We start from the raw sequence: 21,439 nt of genomic DNA, 5'->3' as shown, positions 1-21,439 counted from the left end.
ACAGCTAGGTGTCGGTGTTGCTTATGTTGCTTTAAAAGCTCCTCAGTGTAAACTCTGACCTGGAGGAAGTTTTCAGCCCGAAGCCTCGCAGCTCAGACGCTGCTGCCGCTTCATTTCACAGCTCACCATGCGTTACCTGGTGCCTTTTTGCGTCTCGTCGCTGACACTTTTCTCCTGTGTGAGGAGTGCGTTACCTCCACCGTGTGACAGGTAAGATGAGTGACTTCACCAGGAATTGGACCGTTTCCTGTTCATGGGCTGTGCTAAAGGACGTGGGTTGCTGCTCTAACAGATGTTTTCTCAACTGTTCTGTGGCTCATGAAGTTTGTGCAACAACTGTTTTGCAGCTCGGTTTCCTCTAATGTCTGGTATGCAGTTATTTTGGCAGCTTTCCTGAGCAGAGTTTTGTGAGATAATGTCACTTTGCTGCTGTTTCTTGACCCAGGGAAGTGAGATTTGTTTGTGAAAGACACCCTGCACGCACAAAAAAAAATGCAAATTTCTGTCTTTATTGTGTCCTGTAAGCTCTCGGCAGACCTTTGTCCTCAGCAGTCAAACGTAGTATTAAACTGATGTGGATTTATTGCACTAATTCTGCAGTTAATGATTGTCTGTTTGTCATTTCAGTCAGATCTACTGCACTGGGCCTATCCTGCACCAGGTGCAAACAGCTAAACTGTTTGATGATGATAAGTACTTTGTTGACATGAAGCTGAAGGCCGCTCCTGGTGAGTCACAGTCAGCATCAGTTTCATGATGTCCGTTCCTCTGTTAGCTCCCCTGTGTCTCTTCATGCAGACGCCGTCTTGTCGGCCTTCCACAACCTTTCCAACGAGTCGCCCAACGTTACCGTCGCTCCTGCCAAACTAAAGGCCTTCCTCAGCACATACTTTGATAAACCAGGGACAGAGTTTGAGACCTGGACACCGACGGATTGGCACGACAAGTGAGATGAAGCTCCTCAGCAGCCTGTTTTTTTTGATTTTTTAAAATCATGCCTGAATTAACATGGTTACTGTTTATACACAGGCCAAAGTTTCTGGATGGGATCGCAGATGATAGCCTGCGTGTCTGGGCGGGGAAGTTACACGAACTGTGGAAGTCTCTCGGCAGGAAGGTGAGTGATGAGAGGTGCACGTACTGCACAGAAAGGGTGCAAGGACCATGGTCAAGTGCAAATGTGGATCCAGCTGTGTCAACGTAAAGTTCATGGTCGCATTGTTGTGACACATACATGAGGCTTTATTCACATTACTCACTGTTTTCTTTTGAAGATGAACAATTAAAAGATAAAACTACATTAGACAAGTATTTAAATAATTATTGGCTGATTTCCATGCCTTTAATCTCTAAATCCCAAAAAGGAAAATCCAAAAATGTTGTAATTAAACAAGTTTGAGAACAGACAGAATTCTAAATGTTAATCTCAGAATTTATCTTAATTCTCAGAATTAAATAAAAATTCAGACATTAATCTCAGATTTTTAAAACAAAAAGTCATAATCCAGATTTGGGCATCTCTTAAATTTGAAACAAAAACAGATTCTGTCATCAAAAGAATCCTTTATTCAGTTTAATCTCAAAAAATCTGAGTCAGACTTCTAAATGTTAATCTGAGAATTTATGGGTAATGATCAATTTGCTGATTAGAAATCCAAATTCTGACTTCATACTATGAATAAAAGGTATATGTCAGAAGTTAACTTTGCCCAGATCTGTTACATAATTTAGAGATTATTTAGAGATTACCCTGATCTCTCCTTTAGATCCACACCAATGTTCGAGATCACCCAGAGTTCTACTCGCAGATATACACCCCTCATCCCGTGGTGGTGCCGGGGGGGGCGCTTCAGGGAGCTCTACTACTGGTGAGTGAGCGATAAAACTCTTCACTCAGCTGTCTGCCTTGACAGCTGCAGTTGAGTTTTTCTCGGTCAGAGCCAGAAGAGATCACAGCCGGACCCGGTTAGGGGTCTCTGCTCAGAGCCCACCTGTGTGTGTGTGTGTGTGGGCTGCAGACAGTGACGTGTGCTGCTGCTGTCTGTCCAACAGGGACTCCTACTGGGTCATCAACGGGCTCCTGCTGTCAGAGATGACAGACACCGCCCGTGGGATGATTCTAAACTTCCTCCACCTCGTCAACAGGTAAAGCTGCTTTAGAATAATAATAAGAAGCCACCCAGAAACCCGGTGCGTGCTCTTTGGAAATGGAGCTCTCAGCAGGGGGGATTTTATGATTTGTGGAATAAAAAGTTTTTTTGTTTTTTTTCCCTCCTGCAGGTATGGCTTTGTTCCAAACGGTGGGCGGATTTACTATGAAAGGCGCAGCCAGCCTCCATTCCTCACCCTGATGGTGGAGAGCTACTATCAAGCCACCAAGGATGAAGAGTTCCTCAGGTGATATTTAGGCCGGAGCTGACATTCTGCCTGACACATTATCATTCTTCAGCTCCATCCGGTCTCTCCCAGAATAAAAAAAAAAAGCATATTAAACATTAAAACCTCAGCCCCCCCTCAGGGCTTTCACTTTTCCCCCTCACCGTGCTTAATTATAATGTCTGCATGTCATAATGTTGGCTGTGGCTGGTTTCAGATCAGCTTTACCGGTCCTGGAGAAGGAGTATGGATTCTGGATGGAGAACCGTTCTGTGGCTGTCACAGTGAATGACACAACACATGTTGTGAACCGGTATGACGTGCAGGTGGGCCTACCCAGGTACGCCCGAGAAGAGTTTACACAACAATAACAACAACAACAAATCGACGCCACACACACACGTGTGTGTGTGTGTCTTCACCTACTCCCTCTTTCCAGGCCCGAATCCTACAGCGATGATCTGGAATTAGCCGAAGGACTCAGTGATGGTAATGGCCTATTAGTGCTCATCTTCTTGGTGTCTGAATGAATCCTGCTTTATAGGCATGAAATACATTGCTGTGCTATTTTCTTGCATGAAAGAGGGAAAGAAAGGATGGCTCTGTGGGGGGTGCTCTGCTCCGGAATGAATACACTTGAGCTTGAAACATGGAATATATTCCTGTGGATTCCAGGATGATCTGTGCAAAAACAAATTTGTTCTGAAAATACCTTTGTATCATGCTGTAATGAATATTTGATGTTAAAACACATTCATTCTCTGAACAGTTTCATCACACTTTAGGGAAGCTGTGAGCGTCAGTCTCTGACACCTTCATGTGTTTGCTTATATTCCTTTTTTGTTTTTGGTTGCAAACATTCAAGGTTACTGAATTATTTTTCTCCCGCTGCGGCTCGACATGATGCCGCATATATTTTAAAAATACTCCCGGACGTTTTCCGGACGCCGGTGTGTGTTGTTGTTGTTGCTCTGCCTCTGATTTCATGTTCTTGTCTTGTCCTCAGAACACAAGGACCTGCTGTGGACGGATCTGAAAGCCGGCGCAGAGTCCGGCTGGGACTTCACCTCCCGCTGGTACATAGATGAAGACGGCGGCGGCGGGCACAACAACGGCACCCTCAGAGCAACCCACACCAGTTGGGTCCTGCCTGTTGACCTCAACGCCCTGCTGTGCCGCAACGAGAGAACTCTGGCTTCGTTTCATCGGGCGCTGGGTGAGAGCACGGGGCCTCCTCTGACCTTGGAACGTGGACTTTTGGCCTCCTGACGTGGCGTTACGTGACATTGACGTGCCGTTTCCTGACAGGCGATGATGACTCAGCCGCAGCGTATGACCAGGCTGCAGCTCGCAGGCAGGAGGTGGTGGAGGCTTTGTTCTGGGATGCTGAGAGGGGAGCCTGGTTTGACATAAACCTGTTGACGTTCTCCAATCACTTTGAGTTTTACCCCTCCAACCTGGCACCTGTTTGGGCGCAGTGCTATTCTCAGGCCGAGATGGGAGAGAAGGCGGTGAAATACCTGAAGGTTGGTGGATGTTTTTTTTTTTTCCTACGTGGAAGCAGCGCTACTGGAAAAAAGTGGGAAATGATGTATTTTGTGAGAGAGGCCTCTTTAACCATATATTTATCCAGATGAGGTTGAATGAGCGCTGCTGATTGGATGATGGACACATTCACTGCACAGCTGCTCTCATCCATACCTGCACACAGCCGCCCAGCATGCCTCGCCTCCTCTCCTGCCGGCTGCTGGTGCTCCTCGCTGACAGCTGTGGTTCTAAATGCTTTGCTCAAGAGCTTCCTGACAGTCGCAGAGGGGGGGGGGGCGGGACTTTCTGGTCTCATTTTCAACCTCTCTAACACATGATGCTCGGTGTCTCCAGCAGATGGCAGACAGGCACTGCAGAGGCTTCACCCATGATGCTTCATCCCCTCTCTCTATCTCTCTCTTGATTTCTCCCCCTCTCTCTCCCCCTCCACCTCCCCCCTCTTCTCTCTCTGTTCAGGGTAGCGGTGCACTTCAGTTCCCCAACGGAGTTCCGACGTCACTCAGGGAGTCTGGGCAGCAGTGGGACTATCCTAATGCGTGGCCTCCTTTACAGCACATGCTCATTGAAGGTTCGCAACAGCAACCAGAGAATTACCCTCAAAACCCAGTGATGATTCAGCGTTTGTTTATTCTGTGTTCACTGCTGCAGCGGTAACCTTACAGGAGCGGCCCTGTGGGGTGATTGATAAGTTTGTGGCCCTGTCTCGTTACCAGAATTTGAACTTCTCCTCTTCACATCACGTGGCCTGTCCTGTGCAGGGTGGTTGCTCCTTTTAATGCGTCCCACTCAGGACTTGCTTCTGTTGTGAGTGTAGTCGCAGTGAGGAAATGTGAAGCTGCACGTGCCCGAGGGAGCAAACCAACACAGAAGCACACCTCTGATGTGTCCTTTGAAAGCACGCACCCAGGCGGCGTTCCACCAGCTTTGTTTGATGTGTGAGTCTGAGCAAAGGTGGAATGAAGATTAAAGCACCAATGTCTGTGTGAGGTGGGGGGGGGGGCATGTCAAGATGCTGCTTCCTACAAAGATCAGGACACTACTTCCACCCAAGGCCATGAACTTATCAATCGCCCCTTGCACTCCAGCACAGTGTGTGTGAGACCAGAGGTGATGATTCCGCTAATTAGGCTCAGATTGACATGACATCATCAAGGGTTAATCAGTAGCTCATCTTGAGGAGTAAAAGTTCCAGAACCTGCTCTGACCCTTCAGCTTCAGCTCCGTGTCGGCCTCCGCTGCTGACTCATACTTTTAATTTAAGGCTGTTTATTGAGTCCTAATACACACTTGAAGAACCGCTCCTCTCTCCTTGGTGATGCTCTGATGGGCCTGCTTCACTTTCTCCTCTTGCTTCAGGGGCTTTTATGCCCTCAGTTTGGTCTTTATCCAGTGAGATGAGCCGGCTAACTGGATCAGGAAGGAAATAGTTGAACTACTTAGTCTCCCCTTGGTTGTCTAGAAATGTATAAGTTGAGTGTTATTTTTCCACCTCAGTTCTGCTGTGCTGGAGCAACAGAGCCAACACAATGAAAGACATGTCAGTCACCGAGCATTTCGCTTCAAGCAGCTTCATGTTTAAAAGGATGTTTCTGAGTTTTTTTTTTATTTCCTTGTGATTTGAAACTTCCAGGTTTATCCAAGCTGCCCTCGGAGGATGCTAAACAACTAGCATTTGACTTGGCCCAGCGCTGGATCAAGACGAACTGGTTGGCTTACATTAAGCACAAAGCCATGTTTGAAAAGGTGAGTCTTTTCAGGCCGCGCTGCTCGCTGAGCTCGTGTTGCGCTGTGATAACAGGGCTCACTCCAAATGTGTCATTTTCATCCTCCCGACAGTACGATGTGAACGGAGATGGAAAGCCAGGCGGAGGAGGCGAGTACGAAGTTCAGGTATTTGCTTTCATGTGTTGATGGTGTAAAACTAATGTGCTTACAGTCCCGCAAGTCTGTCTAATTTCATGCAAAGCCCTGTCGATTCACTTCTGCTGCTTAGCACATTTGCATGCACACACACACACACACACACACAGTTTCTCCTCTGACTTTCTGTCTTCCTGTAGCTGGGTTTCGGTTGGACCAACGGCGTGGCCCTGCAGCTCCTGGACCAGTATGGGGAGGCTCTCACCTCGGGAGGCCGACACGTGTCTCCTGGCTTCCTGCTGCCTCTGGTCATCTCAGCCACTCTCACGCTCCAGTGAATCAAAAGGTGTCAAAAGGAGCCCGAGTGAAGTGAAGGTTGGATTTTATTATTTCTGATTTCGCTGGGCTGCATCACTCCTGCCCGCTGACAGACTTCAAACAAATACAAACCGACATCGCCGCTGAGACTAAAGTATGCACACCCCCCCCTCCCCCGTCTTTTTTAAATCCCATATGATCGGGATCACTATAAATTGCAGGAGGGACGGGATATGATTTATCACGACTGAGGATTTCTTTGATGAATATTTCAGTATTTACCCTCAGAGGTAAACGATCCTTGGCGTTATCAGAAGATCATTTAGGCACTTCTCCTCTCCCCACACTCTAATGCATGCTGTTGGTGCTCCGAACACAGCATTAACCGGTCCGTGTTATTGAACTGACTATCACAAACAGTTATTCACCTAATTAAATTATAATGTTTATTACTGTGCTGCAGCCGTACTCCCACAGAGCCCAAGTCCTTTTATGAGCCTGTGCATGAAACAAGCCTTCTTTATGGTATATATATAATATCAGTCTGCTGGTGATGCATTATCACACCATGGAGTGTAAAATGGTTTTAATAAGGTCTAAAGGTTGGCGATTGAATTACTCCCATTTTCAATAAATGCAGTGCTGAAAAGTGTGTGTGTGTGGGAATTAATTTTCCTTCACACCTCTCCACCAGCTGTGGATCCAAAATGTTCTGTTTTTATTTGTTTAACGACGCTCTGCACAAATGTGGGAACGTTTTTTCGAATTATGCAAACATGCACTGAGTTCATGTCAAAGCAGCTCACAGAAACTTAAACTGTAGCTCCTAAACTAATGTTTTGAGAGATTTGTGAGAGTTTTAGTTTAAATTTTTTTTATCATATTCATGAAGAGAATCAGGTATGATGTTTATTTCAGATGTGTCTGTAGCCGTGTGTCCGTCACACACAAATGAAGCCTCCGAAGTTGGAACTCAAGTCCTCACTTTGAGCTGGTCTTTGACTTGTGTGTGAAACAGAAGATGGAAACACATCTACTGGATAAACTCTGACACACCAAAGGTTATTCTTATTATTATTATTATTAGAAGTAAAATGAAGTCGACCTCACCTGACAGCTGTGTGCACGGACGCGGGGGCTTTCTGGTTTCCCACAGTGCACTAAACATGGATGAAAGAGGCGACCAAAATATTCCTCTGTCTGATAAAAAGCCTGTAAAATCACATTATAATGTTAGATAATAAACAGCAGCACAATGCTGACTGATAATCTAGCTTGCTTTGTTTCCAGTTTGTAACCTCTTGCAGCCATGTTATGGTATGTTATCCACCGTATGTTATCCACAAGTAGTTTATCTGCACCAACCACGTGATGGGAGCACAACAAACTCGTTTGTTTGTTTGTTTGTTTTTTGGCAAACTTTTAAAAGATTCTACCTCTGGATGGAAACCAGGCTAGTTTATTCAGAAGTTAGCATACTAAGAAGAATTTCCTGTTTAATAGGGGGCGCTCTTGAGATGGTACAGAAAGTGAAGTTGAAATGATGATGTTGGAAATTTCCCTCATGTTTTCGGGGTAAGCGGTCGATACAGTCCCAATTCTGGAGTTTTGACAAATTGACAGGTGCTACTAATAATAGTTCTAAAACTATTGGTGAAATCACACACTATAGGTCACCTAACACACCAAAGGAGCAGCAGCAGAAGCCCAAAGAGGCCTCCTCTGAGGCCTCCAGCTGCCATTGAGGGAGGATCTCGAATCACACTTGGCCATGATCCATCAGCAGAATGCTAGGGTGCCACATTTCCTTAGCCGTAAGAAAGAAGAAACTACAGCCTGTTTCAATTCAGTCCAGATATATGAAGTATAATCAATACTATGTAAGAAAGAAATGCTGTCAAACATGTGGTAGAAGCGGGTGTAAATATCCATTTATGAAGAGGAGTGAGGAGAGTGTGAGGACTATCAGTAAATTGCTGCCATTTTAGGCACACTGACATGAACAGGAGGCGGCACCGCTCTGCCCAGAGAGAGAGAGAGAGACATTTTCTTCTATATTCAGCCTAAAATTCGAACCTCTTGTCAGCCATGTTGACAGACAGGCAGTGAATAAATAAACTGTATACTGAGCAGTGGCTGACGCTGCTGGTAAGTGACCATCAGAGAGCAAAGACGACGGCTTCTTCGCTGACGTAGAGAAGATTGAAGCAAGGCGTCTGGACTTGTAGAGTTTTCTAGAAGACGTTTCGCTGCTCATCCAAGCAGCTTCATCAGTTCTAACTGTTTGGTGGGGAAACATGGTTTATATGTGGTTACAGACCTATGTGGGTGGGTCTGGGTAAAACGTTAAAAAACTTACAAACAATAGCACTAAATGTTTCCATACTTACCTGTGATGTTCTGGCTGACTGGGCCAGGTGTGTCTAACGACTGGCTAACGACTATGAAACTGCCGGAGGGGGACTGGTTGACAGCCCTTTGTTCTTACTGTGATTATGTGTAAACTTCCTGGGAATGGATGGAATCACTGCATTGTATGTGGTAGAAAGATGATGTCTGAGGCCACCACCTCTGTTAAGGGAAGGTTTTTCCAGCTTAACATAGATGGCTTCCTTGACTCCTCTTTCATACCACCTTTCCTCCCTGTCTAAAATGTGAACGTTGTTGTCCTCAAAGGAGTGTCCTTTGTCTTTGAGGTGGAGGTGAACAGCTGAGTCTTGTCCTGAGGAGGTGGCTCTCCTGTGCTGAGCCATTCTTCTGTGGAGTGGTTGTTTAGTTTCTCCAATGTACAGATCAGAGCATTCCTCACTGCACTGGACTGCATATATCACATTGCTGTGTTTCTCCCTGGGAATCTTATCCTTCGGGTGAACCAGTCTCTGTCTCAGTGTTGTCATAGGTTTGAAATGGACCGGGATGTCATGGTTGTTGAAGATCCTGCGGAGTTTCTCTGATACTCCTGACACATATGGAATGGAGATGTTCTTTCTCCGCCTGGTGTTGTCCTTCTTCTTGTTGTTGGGGGGTCTTGTTTTTGTGGCTTTGATGAGTGCCCACTTCGGGTAGCCACATGTTTGCAGGGCCTTCCTGATGTGGTGTTGCTCCTTCTTCTTCCCCTCTGAGCTGGTGGGTACAGTTTGTGCTCTGTGCTGCAGGGTCCTGATGACTCCAAGTTTGTGTTCCAGTGGGTGGTGTGAATCAAACAACAGGTACTGGTCCGTGTGTGTGGGTTTCCTGTACACTTCCACATTGAGGCTCCTGTCCTCCTCAATATGTACTGTGCAGTCCAAGAAGGCCAGATTGTTGTCCTTGGTGTCCTCGCGAGTGAACTTGATGTTGTTATCCACTGCGTTGATGTGTTCTGTGAACCGTTCCACTTCGTTGGTCTTGATTTTAACCCAGGTGTCATCCACATATCTAAACCAGTGGGTGGGGGTGGTTCCAGGATAGGAACTCAGGGCTCTTCTCTCCACTTCTTCCATGTAGAGGTTGGCCACAATAGGAGACACAGGTCTTCGCTGACCTGGTTCTCGCTTCTTAGGTTGATTCTCGGACAATTTCCAGGCTAGATAGGAACACAGCAATGCGATAAATTTAAAGTACGTCAGGCTAAGACATAAAAGACAGAGTCTTGAAAGAAAGGTGGAGTGTAACTGACGGATAAATGTCAATAATTCCTAAAAGAAACAAAGACAAATCCACATTTTCACTGCCTCTGATTGCTGCCGGGAGCCATCCTGTCTGCCGCTTCTGCTTACATCTATGACCATGTGTTGGTCAAGCATGAAATTAAGTCCATAAAGATATTCAAATGGATGTCCCGAAAAAAAAGTAATGAGAAATTTACCTCCTAAAGAAGAGAATGCATTCCTTAATGTGTGTGTGTGAAGATATAAAAGCAGGGGTGTGACTGCAGCGCTCTCTTTAGCATGAGTGCGCACTAAAGATTGACTGTGCAATTTAAATAGGCAAAAGGCCAATAGGTGCAGCAGTCCATGCAGCCCCAAAGATCACACAGTGGTGATGTGCTCCATCCTCCCCACCCCGCTCTGCCTCCTGCGTGAAGGTGACAGTCGTACAGCGGCATCGCAGTGTTTGGAGATGTTCAGGCAGCAGTCGTCGTCTTTTTCGCTGGCAGCCGTAGCTCAACCTGCTCCCTTTGATAACTCGCACATCACCGTGTCGCTGTAGCACCAAAGTGTTGTTAATGAGATGGAGCTGTGTGTGTTTGTGTGTGTGGTGTGTGCATTTAATTGGACAAATCTGGGAGCCATTATTCTGAGAAGCACATTGGAGGGGCGGGCCGTGAATTGTTAAGCAGCGATGACAACTGCATTACATGTTGTTGTGGAAGTAAAAAGGTCAAGGTGTCTGGTCCTCCACTGTCATCCGCAGCATACAAATCAGAACTTTTTACATTTTCTTTTTATGAATCGCTCAAGATTTATTGTTCAAGAGAAGTAATGGAAGATTTCCTTCTAAAGCTCTACTGTACATCCGTCACCATGGCAGATCCCTGATCTGTGTAATGAGGATGAGGTGCAGAAATGTGTGAGGAGTAAAAAAAAAAAAAGAAGTTGGAGACAATAGAGGTGGATTTATACATCTGTGTGTGGCTTTAGACACAGGCCTGTGCTTCATTACTGCTCCCTGCATGGCTCAGCCTTCACTAGCCCCTGAAGCACACATCACAAAGACTGCTCATTATCCACCGAGTCCTGGTGGTGCCGCAGAGTCCCCACACGGCGCTGCAGAACTCTTAGCTCCGCACTGCCAGGATAATCCCCCACCACTGCCGAGCCACGTCCCTGCAGTCTGTGGAGACCCGTGGTGGTGGTGGAGATGTGCAGGGAGAGGCTGGCTGTCTGTCCCTCAGCCACCACCGACTCCCATTCAATACACTCTAATCAATAACTCATTGAGAGATCACGCCTGTCTCTCTGTGTAATGTATTTCCCTAATTATGACCGTGGCCTCCACAAAAAAATGGGTTTGTCTGGCTTAGTAGCTAAATTGTTTGGAGATTAAGTCAACTCCTTGACCTCTAAACTGGAAGGATTGGCTAACTGCGGGCATTATACAGATAGATATGAGATAGCTTAGTAATATTGATTCTGCACTGTCTGGAGATATCAGACTTTTTACAATCAATAACTCTGGAGGAATCATTCCTATAGAATTTCTCCTGCTTAAGGAGATTTTAAAAAATCCAATCTAATGGAAGGAAGAGCTGCCAGTGAGGGAGGATTTCATATTTTCCCAGCTGTTCTGCAACCTTGAGACGAAGAGAAATCTCTTAAAAAAATGAATGTTTATGTAGCTCCTGGGTTTTATCGTGAAGCTCCTGGTTTGCTCTTAGATATTTCTCTGTATTTGGGTGAAGAACATGTTTTAAGCATGTGTAATGGCTGATTGATAAGTCTGTGGCCTGGCAAAGATGTAATTTTTAGCTTATTTACAGTTTACAGCGACAGTCATGGCTGCCAAATTTCCACCTGTAAAAATAGTGATCGGAACATGTCATCCAACATGGACGACCTCCAAACATCAACAGGCTGTTTGTGTCCAATCTATTGGAGACGCCTCTTAATCTGCAGCGAGCGCGACGCATAATGTGTCGATGCTGAAGCTGAGGCAATCTTCCACTCTCTCGTTGACATTGCGAAGTAGTTTCAACACGTGTGTCTGGGTGATAATTTCCACTCTTGAGTGGAGAGGTGGGTGGTGTTAGCCTCGGCTTCACTCACACTCCAATTCTTTGCCCATGTTTTTTTTTTGGGGGGGGGGTTAGTCGGTCAGAGTGCGGCCCCATGGGAGCCAGCTTCTGCCTGGATGTTTCTCTTTTTCTCCAGACATCTCATGACTGCGGTGTTTTTTTGTTTCTTTGACGGTGTCCTTGCTCCTGGACAGAATGTTCAGCAGGCGGAGCTCTTCTCTGTACTACATGAGATGCCATTTCGTTCTGCTGGCGGTTCAATCCGTGTGGACAGGAACAGCCTGTCAGCGTTTGCAGTGTGGCGCAGTGTTACCTGCTGATGGAGGGATTTTCTCCGACGCTCTTTTACATTAAAACAAAAGCTTATCGCACACTCCGAGTTGGTCTTTGAAGATGCTTTGAGCCTGGAGAATCATTTTCCATCATCCCGCTGAGTGAGGTGTCGGCGTGATTACTGGCTCAGATCAATACTCTGCTGCCGGTGAGGCTTTGGATTGTTAGGTTTGGGCTGCGTGCTCCTCGCTGTGAGAGGGAGAGGCCTTTGTTTTGTTGCAGTAATTGAGAGTGATCATGCATTTTCTAAATGGCACAGAGAGAGCATATGTAAGGTCACCACGCCGATGCTTCCAGCATGCTTTCACTGAGAGATGAAAGCAGCGTCGGGCTAACTGGGGCTCGCCTGATGGCGGTCCTGAGCGGTCCCGGTGTATGAGCTCCACCGTGGGATGCAAACAAGTCAGTCAAACAGGCGAGCAGGGGGAGGCCAGGCCTGCAGAGGGGACCGGGGAAGAGAAAGCAAAGGAGGGAAAGGGAGCACACAAGGAGTCCTGCTTATTACAGCTGCACAGATGGTGCAGCAGATGAGCTGGGGAGGGATGGATGGATGGATCAGCAGCGAGAGTAAGGGAGGAGAGGGAGAAATGGCAGGAGAGCACGTGTCTGACGGTGTACATAAGGAGCTCCTGATTGGAGAACTTCCAAGGGAAACACTTAAATATTTATTGTTCCTCGGCTGGTTGGAAACTTTCTTTCTAGCCTCAATTCGTCAGCAAGAAAAATGGCTGAGGAGCCGCCTGTGAAATATTAATTCTGTTGCAAAGGAGTGTGATGGCTGAAAGGTAGGAGGGAAAGAGCGGCATACGGCGCGAAAACCTGAGGGGAAAGAACACCAGGTTCACAACTCCACGAGACGAGAAAGGGTCAGACACACGAGGAGGAGGAGGAGGAGGAGGAAGAGGAGGAGGAGGGAGGGAATGAAATTATTGGGAGGAGGATTCAGTGGAGCTCATGAGTCTGCAACTGCTGGGGAGAAATATTTGAATAGCCCAGATTTTGTGCTCTGTAAGCTATTATTCCAGGCATAGTCAATATTCATTCTCTGTCTACCACAGTGATGAATGCAGGAGTAATAAGAGGAAAATGACGCTTCACACTTGTATTGGAGAAAGGCAAACTAAAGCAGCACAGAAGCTCCACGGTGGCCCGCTGTAGTTTCAAGTAATTTATTTTTCTTCGATTTATCCCTCATATTCGGAGTCCGCTGAGTCCAGGAACAAGGTCTCTGCAGCAGGTTCTAGATTAGGCCTAACATTTTAATAAGGGGAAAAAAGCAGTGTGTTTATACAGCGCTGAGCTGTAACATGTATACAGACAGAAATGGGATCAGATTCACATTACAATTAAAGGTAGGGTAGGAGATTTCATTCTGATGCACTTTTTGTTAAATTAGTGTAACTTCTCTTTACAATCCGATAGCAACCAATTAGTTCGGCAGTTTCGCTTTAAAACGAAGAATATGAATCATCTGTGGAAGCTATAAAACGCTAAAAACATCAGCCAATCCTCCGGGTGGACCCTGCGCGGAGTATTGGCTGGTTGTCACTCCTGCTCTGCGTGCACCAGAGAGGTACGTGCATGATGGGCGAAGTCACAGACCGCAGCTCGTCTTCAGGTAATGCGCGTCCATGTGATTGGGAGGCGTGGCTTCGGGGTGAGCTCCGAGAGAAAGGGGCGTGTGTTTACTTTCCAAATCTGGCTGACTCTCACTGAGTTTTCAAAATCTCCTACCCTACCTTTAATGTCATCTATCTTCTGTGTAGCTGTGATTGCTCTTTTTTCTGACAGCCTAGTGATTCCTCCATATCCAACACAAGGAGGGCCAATATATCCTGAGTAGAGCAATTTAAATGTATTTGTCGTGTTTTGTCTCCTGTAAAAATGAGTGTATAGATTTGTTTGCAGTGTCAATTGCAGCGAGTATATAATATATATATATAAGTGGATATTGTGCATCAGGTGAAGTGTGTGACGAGCTGCCAGCCGACTAACGATCGATTCAGCTGGAGTTTTGCTATTCTGCAGCAGGGAGGCTAAGCTAACCCTGCCAGTCCTGGGATTTCCAATGAATTAGCAGTTTTTGAACATTGCTACATTAATTAGCAATTTGTTTGTGTTCCTCTTGTTGCACAGTAAGGTCTAAGTTATGTTAACACACATTAGTTTTAAGCATTTCATAACCTACACATATTTTTATCAATTATAAATCTGTGTGATGTCATCGTTTTGCAGATTATTGTATGATCATATCTATTAGCAGCAGGTGACATTTACTCAATGCAAACACTAGGTGACCGCTCTATCTTCATCATTTTTTTTAATCTCATTACTCTTAAAAAATATGAACCATTTCCCTCAGGGATTATTAAACTATACTTATCTATTATCTAGATATAAATGTAATGGTTCAAGGCTTTTGTTAAACTGACAATATATAAAACAAAAATCATATAAATAATTAAAAAAATGAAAAGTTAAAAATGCAGCTGACTCATACCCAGTAATCAGCAACAAACAGGTTAAATATTAAATACTTTCCTGTAAGTTATTTAAAGCCGTGTACACCTTTTAGCCCAATAAGTAACAAACAGGGCGCCAGGAGAAGGAGAAACATTAAATATAAGACGGGTTGTAACTTTTTTCAGCCTGTTAGATAAACAGAACACAGTGTTGCAGGATTAACCTGAAGTCGGCCTCCTCTCATCTTTTCCCGTCTTATTAACCCAGATGATTAAATGATTCTTGCCAACAGAATGTAAGCCGTTAAACCATTTTTAATACTATGAGGTTTGCCGCAGTGCACGCTTTAAAGGTAGGGTAGGAGATTGCATTCTGATGCACTTTTTGTTAAATTAGTGTAACTTCTCTTTACAATCCGATAGCAACCAATTAGTTCGGCAGTTTTGTATGAATATGAATCATCTGTGGAAGCTATAAAACACTAAAAACATCAGCCAATCCTCCGGGTGGTTGGCTGGTTGTCACTCTCTTCCTGCTCTGCGCGCACCAGAGAGGTACGTGCATGATGGCCGCAGTCACGGACCGCAGCTCGTCTTCAGGTTAATGGGCGTCCATGTGATTGGGAGGCGTGGCTTCAGGGTGAGCTCCGAGAGAAAGGGGCGTGTGTTTACTTTCCAAATCTGGCTGACTCACTGAGTTTTCAAAATATCCTACCCTACTTTTAAAATTTGGAGGCTCATGTGACGTAACGCCCGCTCAGTCCTCCACACTAACTTCTAACTTCTAACTAACTAAACACATGACCCAGGGCAGAATGAAGGTCAGGAATATTATGATGTGATGATTTCTTCTCAAACAGAAGGAACTGAATTTATTTCCTGAACTTCCAAAAGAAAAAAACGTCCATTTGAAGCCTGAAAACAAAGGAATCATCACACCTTCTACACACAGACTTCAGGAACAAAGGTGAGTGCAGACTCCTCCATCAGCATTCTGCGGGGGTGCAGGCTGTTTTGGGAATACAGGGGACGACTCAGAGAAGACACTCTGCAGTGCTTCAGATGAAGAGAAACAGCACGAGGAGACCTGGATGCAGGTCGTCCTGATGTGCATGTTGAACAGCAGCTGGAGATCGATGGCTGATGATGGACTCAGGAAGGAGGTGGACATGTTGCCAAACACAGACACTGACGGCTAGTTTCTAATGGCAAATAAACTGGGATGTTCTGAACTGGCCTAGTTGGTCAGCAGATCTGAACCCAACAGAGCTGCTGCTCACGTACTGAAGACCAGACCTTTGGTCATGTCCCTGGATTCCAGACTACAGGCAGTTATTGACAGCAAGTGTTAACTCAATCCTGACTGTTTAAGACATGGTATTTCTTTTCATTCAGGGTAGTCGATACACAAACTCTGAACCAGCTGTGTTTCGTGTCCTTTTGTAATTAACATGCACAACTGCTGATTCGTTGTCTGTGCAGAGACACAACAGAGGATGTGCTGAGGTGCTTTCATGTCCCTCATTAGGGATGCGTAGCGTCTGAATATTTACGAAGGTCAGGTCAAGACCATCTTTGTCCACCGGGGACCTGTTGTGTCCCATTGGAGAAGAATAATAATAAGAAACCAATTTCCTCTTTTGTCAGAGCTGTGTGAACCATGTAATCAGCACACCCTTCAGGAGGGGAGGCGGAGAGGCGGGGGGTTCATTTTAAGGAAATATTGAAGCTTCACAGCTTTCATTGTGTTTGATTGTCATCTTTTCTAAATGAAAATTTGCAGCGGCTTATGACACGCAGTGTTATGACCCAGTGTGCCATTCACTGCTGCAGCTTGGTGTGCATCGGCCACAAGGAAATGGCTCCTCATTCTTTTCATCTGCTTTTAATATCTGATATCAAAACCCTGATACATTTTCTTACCAGACGTCACCTTTACTCTGAGGAGGCAGAGAAAAGGAGGTGTATTGATTAACCACCTCATGATGGCAGAAGGGTTCTTTATTAGTGTTGCTGGGCAAGAATGTCTCTCCCGGTGTGGGCCTGAGAAGAATCGGGGGGGGAAACGCCCTCCCAGGTGTTGCTCCAGCAGATGGGCTCAGGATGCAATGATAATATATTCCCCGAGCGTTGGCTCTGCCTTTGAAAAGTGCTGGTGCTGGGAGAAGATGGCCTTACGCTGTGTGAAAGGCGAGCCGCAGGGGGGACAGATGCTCTGATATTCCAGCAGGAGTATAGCTGCGGGGCCTCATGGTTGTTCTCTGCCTAGCGGGGGGAAGTTCCTTTGAGTCACGCCTACGCTGCTCAGCGGGGGGAGAAGTCGGGAAAATGGAAGGCGATGTGAGCGGCGGCGGAGGCAGAGGCGGTGTGCTTCCCGGGTCACGTTGTTGCATTTGCCAATGAGGGTGAGAGGGAAGATCTGATGATCACAGACTGTGTGATGTCATGTGCAGGCTGTCAGGGTGTCACAATAAGAAGAAGAAGAGGAGGAAAGGCAGATTGATTAATTAATTAGTTTGCACAGCTGACATTTGTGAGTCCTTAGCTGAGTTCTTGCTGCATAAATATTTTCAATAATTCATATTTTATTAAAGCACATAGGACCATCCATCCAGGCTGAGATTTTCTCCCATCATTACATAAAGATGAAAGAGATTTCAGAGTCTCTTTTCTTGGTAATACTTACATCATATCAGTCCCGCTTCATCCTTTTGTCTCCTCTGAAGTATCAGCTTACATTTCCATTATGTTAGAATACAGCAGCTAAGTTTTACAAAGGGAGAGAAGAAAGTGAAAGTGTGCGATTAGTCCACTCAGATGTCTCTACACAGCTCAGGCTGCTTCGTACTGGCTGCTAATCCGGACCCGCTGACAGAATGAGAGACGGCACATCAACAAGCACCTGAACTGTGAAATGAAACCAGCAGAAAGACGTGCTGGTTTTCATTCAGCACCAGTTAGCAGCTTTACAGTGAAGTCGGTGTGAGCAGCAGGCTGCGTTACAACCTGTTGCTTTGTGGTTGCGTTAGCCACATGGTTTTAATGATGTTTATTAGCTGGGGGCCTAAGTTCTTATATTATAATGCATCAGATCGATTAAGCATCTTTGCGCGGCTTCATGTGTGCTCTATTGTTTTGGGTTCCTTCCTGTTTTTGGTCCCGTTCACACTGGAGAAAGTCAATCCAGCTAGAGTGGGATTGAATCCGGATCGCCTTTAAGCTTTAACCTATTTTCCAATACCCCGTTCACACTGGGGAAAAAAATCTGGCTAAAGCGGGATTCGGGCCTATTCAGATGTTTTTTCCGAGTGTGAACACCTCGAATCCGGCAGTATCCAGTTTGATTTCAATCCGGCTAAATCCACCCACGAGAGGTGGATCTAGCCGGATTGGCTCAAATGTGGCTCAGGTGTGAACGCTGGATGAAGCCGGATTGAGTGCGGACACAAGTGTGTGCTAGCCAGATTTGAAAATAGGTCTGAACGCATCCAGCTTAAAGGCTGTCTGGGCTCAATCCTACTCTAGCTGGAATGACTTTCTCCAGTGTGAACAGGGCCTAAATCATACACGCGTGTCTGCACTCAATCCAGCTTAACCCGGCTTGTTTGTTGTCCTCCAAACCGCTAGGTGGCGCCTCGCAATATACAGAGTCCGTAATTGCATGTGTTGTGCATTTTTTTTTGTCCCGCGTTGCTTGTTCTTTCATTTTTATTCCTTTTATTCCTTTGTAGCCTTGTCGAAAATAAACTCGGGGCAAAGCTGTTGTAGTTCGCCGGTTGTTTACATACGGCTTTTGTATGCGACCCGGACACTGTCCCCGTGAAGCAGAAGTATCGCGTCACTAGCAGGATTTGCTAGCTGCATTTGCGTTCAGACCTGAGCCAATCCGGCTAGATCCACTTCCGAGAGGTGGATTGAAAACTCCAGATACGGCCTGAATCCTGCTCTATAGCCAGATTGATTTCCCCAGTGTGAACAGGGTCTTTGGGTTAACTCTTTGCTCAGGGCTCAGGTGTTGAGTTTCTGTACGGACAGTTTTGAGAACATATCTGTATGTGCATAGGCCTACGTTTGTGTGTTTGCTGTGTCCTTATTCGTAAATATGAACCTAGTTCTTATTCTTGATGATCAGAGTACATCTTTTAACTGTACATGTTTACTACAGATTATGAGTAGAACTGCAGATAAAATATTAAGTCTGAATTGACGTCCTGCTCTGTTTAACTGTGGCTCATTAACTTCCTGTATTTCCTAAGCAGCATTAAGCCTTTGCTGTGTCTGTCACTGTATGCTCAGGAGGAATATAAGAATTTATGGCAACCTTCTACCCAGAATGCACTGCGCCCATTATATTGTAGCTGCCCATTCTCAAGTGTCTTACAACCTTCAGCAGGCAACTATTTTTTCCCAGTGTAATAACTCCCTGAAAACAAAATTAGCACCAGGCTAGTTAACCCTTTATCAGCCATTTAACAGTTATTTCTGGGGGGAGTTTGGGAACACAGGCTTTATTTATGCACAGACGGGCATGTGCAGCGGTTTAAATGAATGTTGCTGTGTGTGTTGTTTCAGGCTGAACACTAACAAGCTAGGCTTTTCAACCTAAAAGGTGTTACACTACCAGGTTTTACCACCAGCAAGTGGGTTAAAAATAGGCTACATATAATAAACAAGTAAATGTAAAACTCAAGGTATAAATGCTGAATGTTGCACCCAACAGCTTAAACTATCTCTTCTCCCCTTTGCAATGGGGACTGAAACCCTGCAGCATCCACCCTTTATTGTACCGTTTAAGTGGTTGGAGCCGGTCTTGTTCCGCTCGGTTCAAGGTGAAAGCCGAGCCATTACACTCGTCTGGTCTCTGGGAGCGAACAGAGGGAGTTCTCAGAGAAGACACGTCCCCGTCTTGTTCTCTTCTGGCCTCGTTGATTTGCGGAGAGGCCTTGGATGCAGCGAATTGAGTTTATCACTCCTAATGAGAGGCTCTGCAGCAGGCCACACTCCATTACGCATGAGCCTGATGATAAATTACATCGCCTTCTATGACTCTCTGACCCCAAGGGATGTTTAATTAATCAGAGGCTGGACATGGCCACCATTAGTCGAAGGAATGGCGGGGCCAGGGCTACCTCTGGAACGCATTCACACTCCTGCACCTTATTATTTGGCTATCTCTGCAGCTACCTCACCTTGAAGCCAGGTGTGAGCACACGGAGTCGAGGGAGAGAGTGGGGGGAGAAAAAGGGAGGGACCTCACCTCAACCTCATGGGGGCTGTTACCAAGACTAACTGCTATCTGAAACAACCGCAGCTCCTAATCAGGTTGGAATATGAATAATTGAGTCTCACAGATTAGCTGGGAGGAGGAGGAGGAGGAGGGGCGAGGAAGATGTGGTACTGCACAGGCAGTGCTGAGGCTCCCAAAGCGGGATTTGGGGACCCACCTTCCCCAAGGGGAATCCTGGAGGGGGATTCAGGAGGTTTCTTCAATTCAAATTACTGGAAAATCAGCTCAATTAGAGGTGAAATAATGAGGCCACCACTTCAAACCTATGAGCTGCAATGTGCTTTTCTTCTTATTTTAAATGTAATTTTTACTAATAGCTTGTATATCATGTGACCAAATAACTCCAAATGGTCCTAAAGGAGACAAACAGGACACACCTGTTTGAACTGGATTTGAGAGCTTCTTCTCTTTTGTATTAGTCGAATATTTGTTTGGATCACTGATCCATTAGATCATGTGTTTTCATTTTATTGGAAGTAAATGAAGCATTTCTGTGTGGAAATAAAGAGAAATAAATAAATGTAATGGGTACACATGTGCAACTCTTATACGTACAAACTGTGACCAACTGAACACATGTTTCTGCAGCAACAATTGATATTATCCAGACATTTGATGTATTTACTCTGGACATGATAAGGTCATTCAGCCTTCTGCGTGCATTTGGATGGGCTCACAATAACGTTGTCCTTGGTTTTGGCAGAGATTGCAATGACTGAAACTTCACAGCTGTTTGGCAGATGAAGATTGTCCTGCATTCATTTTTCATGATGGTGAGTACTCTGAATACCCAACAACGTGACACAGAAAAATATTCCCTTCGAATAATTGTCAGGATTTCTCTCTGCACTTTTCTTTGCAGGAATCAAAACATCACTTTCTGTGGATTCTGATGTGCCGAGCTTCAACGCGGCACTAAAAATTCATCAGACTCCACAACTTGAGTGACATATTTTCCTCTTTCTGCCCTGAGAGTCTCGGCTGTTGTTTGAGGCACTGTTCTTCTCCCTGCACTAAACATTTCGTCTGTACCAAACACCGCCTTCTAATCCCCAGAATCGGGACGTCTCGGCTTTGATTTGACATTGATAGGGGCAAATGGCTGCGTGCACGGCCTCACATCACATTTATATTGCAGGTGAGGGTGCGCAGACAGCAAGTTGTGCATGAATTTCGGCCTCTGATTTTAAAGGTTTGAACTATTATTTAAATTTAGATGCAAATTCTGCTCAGAAAGGTCACAGGAAACGAGTGAAGCTGCAGCCTGCTGCTGCATTAAAAGCAGAGTGATGAACCTAACTGGGCTTAAATCGGACGAAGGTGACACAGGCGGAAAAGGAGGGATATCTGTTCAGCTGATTATGGTTGTGACCAGAGGTTTATGGTGGCTGAAGTGTGAGGTCTAGCCTCTGTGTGGCAGTGTACGCTCACAGTGCTCCTCTCTCAGCTCTGCACGGACAGCCCTCCTGGCTCCTCTGGTTGTCTCATCTGCTCACTGCATGCTGAGCATCTTCCAATCTGGCCTCGAGCGATGGAGAG

At 45.7% G+C, this 21,439-nt stretch overlaps 1 protein-coding gene across 1 annotated transcript; it reads left to right on the top strand.

Annotated features, from left to right (window-relative positions):
* The first annotated feature begins 3 nt into the window (after positions 1 to 3).
* treh (trehalase (brush-border membrane glycoprotein)) lies at positions 4 to 6,751 on the top strand. Its single transcript, XM_028418873.1, is given in 16 exon segments — positions 4 to 210; positions 628 to 728; positions 799 to 946; positions 1,030 to 1,117; positions 1,767 to 1,838; positions 1,840 to 1,868; positions 2,053 to 2,145; positions 2,281 to 2,397; positions 2,594 to 2,716; positions 2,816 to 2,865; positions 3,383 to 3,592; positions 3,685 to 3,902; positions 4,381 to 4,492; positions 5,555 to 5,667; positions 5,761 to 5,814; positions 5,985 to 6,751. Coding segments are annotated over 16 exon segments (1,749 nt in total). The 5' UTR covers positions 4 to 127; the 3' UTR covers positions 6,123 to 6,751.
* Positions 6,752 to 21,439: the final 14,688 nt, after the last annotated feature.

This window comes from Parambassis ranga, chromosome 13, assembly GCF_900634625.1.
Source record: "Parambassis ranga chromosome 13, fParRan2.1, whole genome shotgun sequence".
Lineage (NCBI taxonomy): Eukaryota > Metazoa > Chordata > Actinopteri > Ambassidae > Parambassis > Parambassis ranga.
Note: the sequence above shows the minus strand (reverse complement) of the source record. Positions and strands in the feature narration are given on the sequence as shown.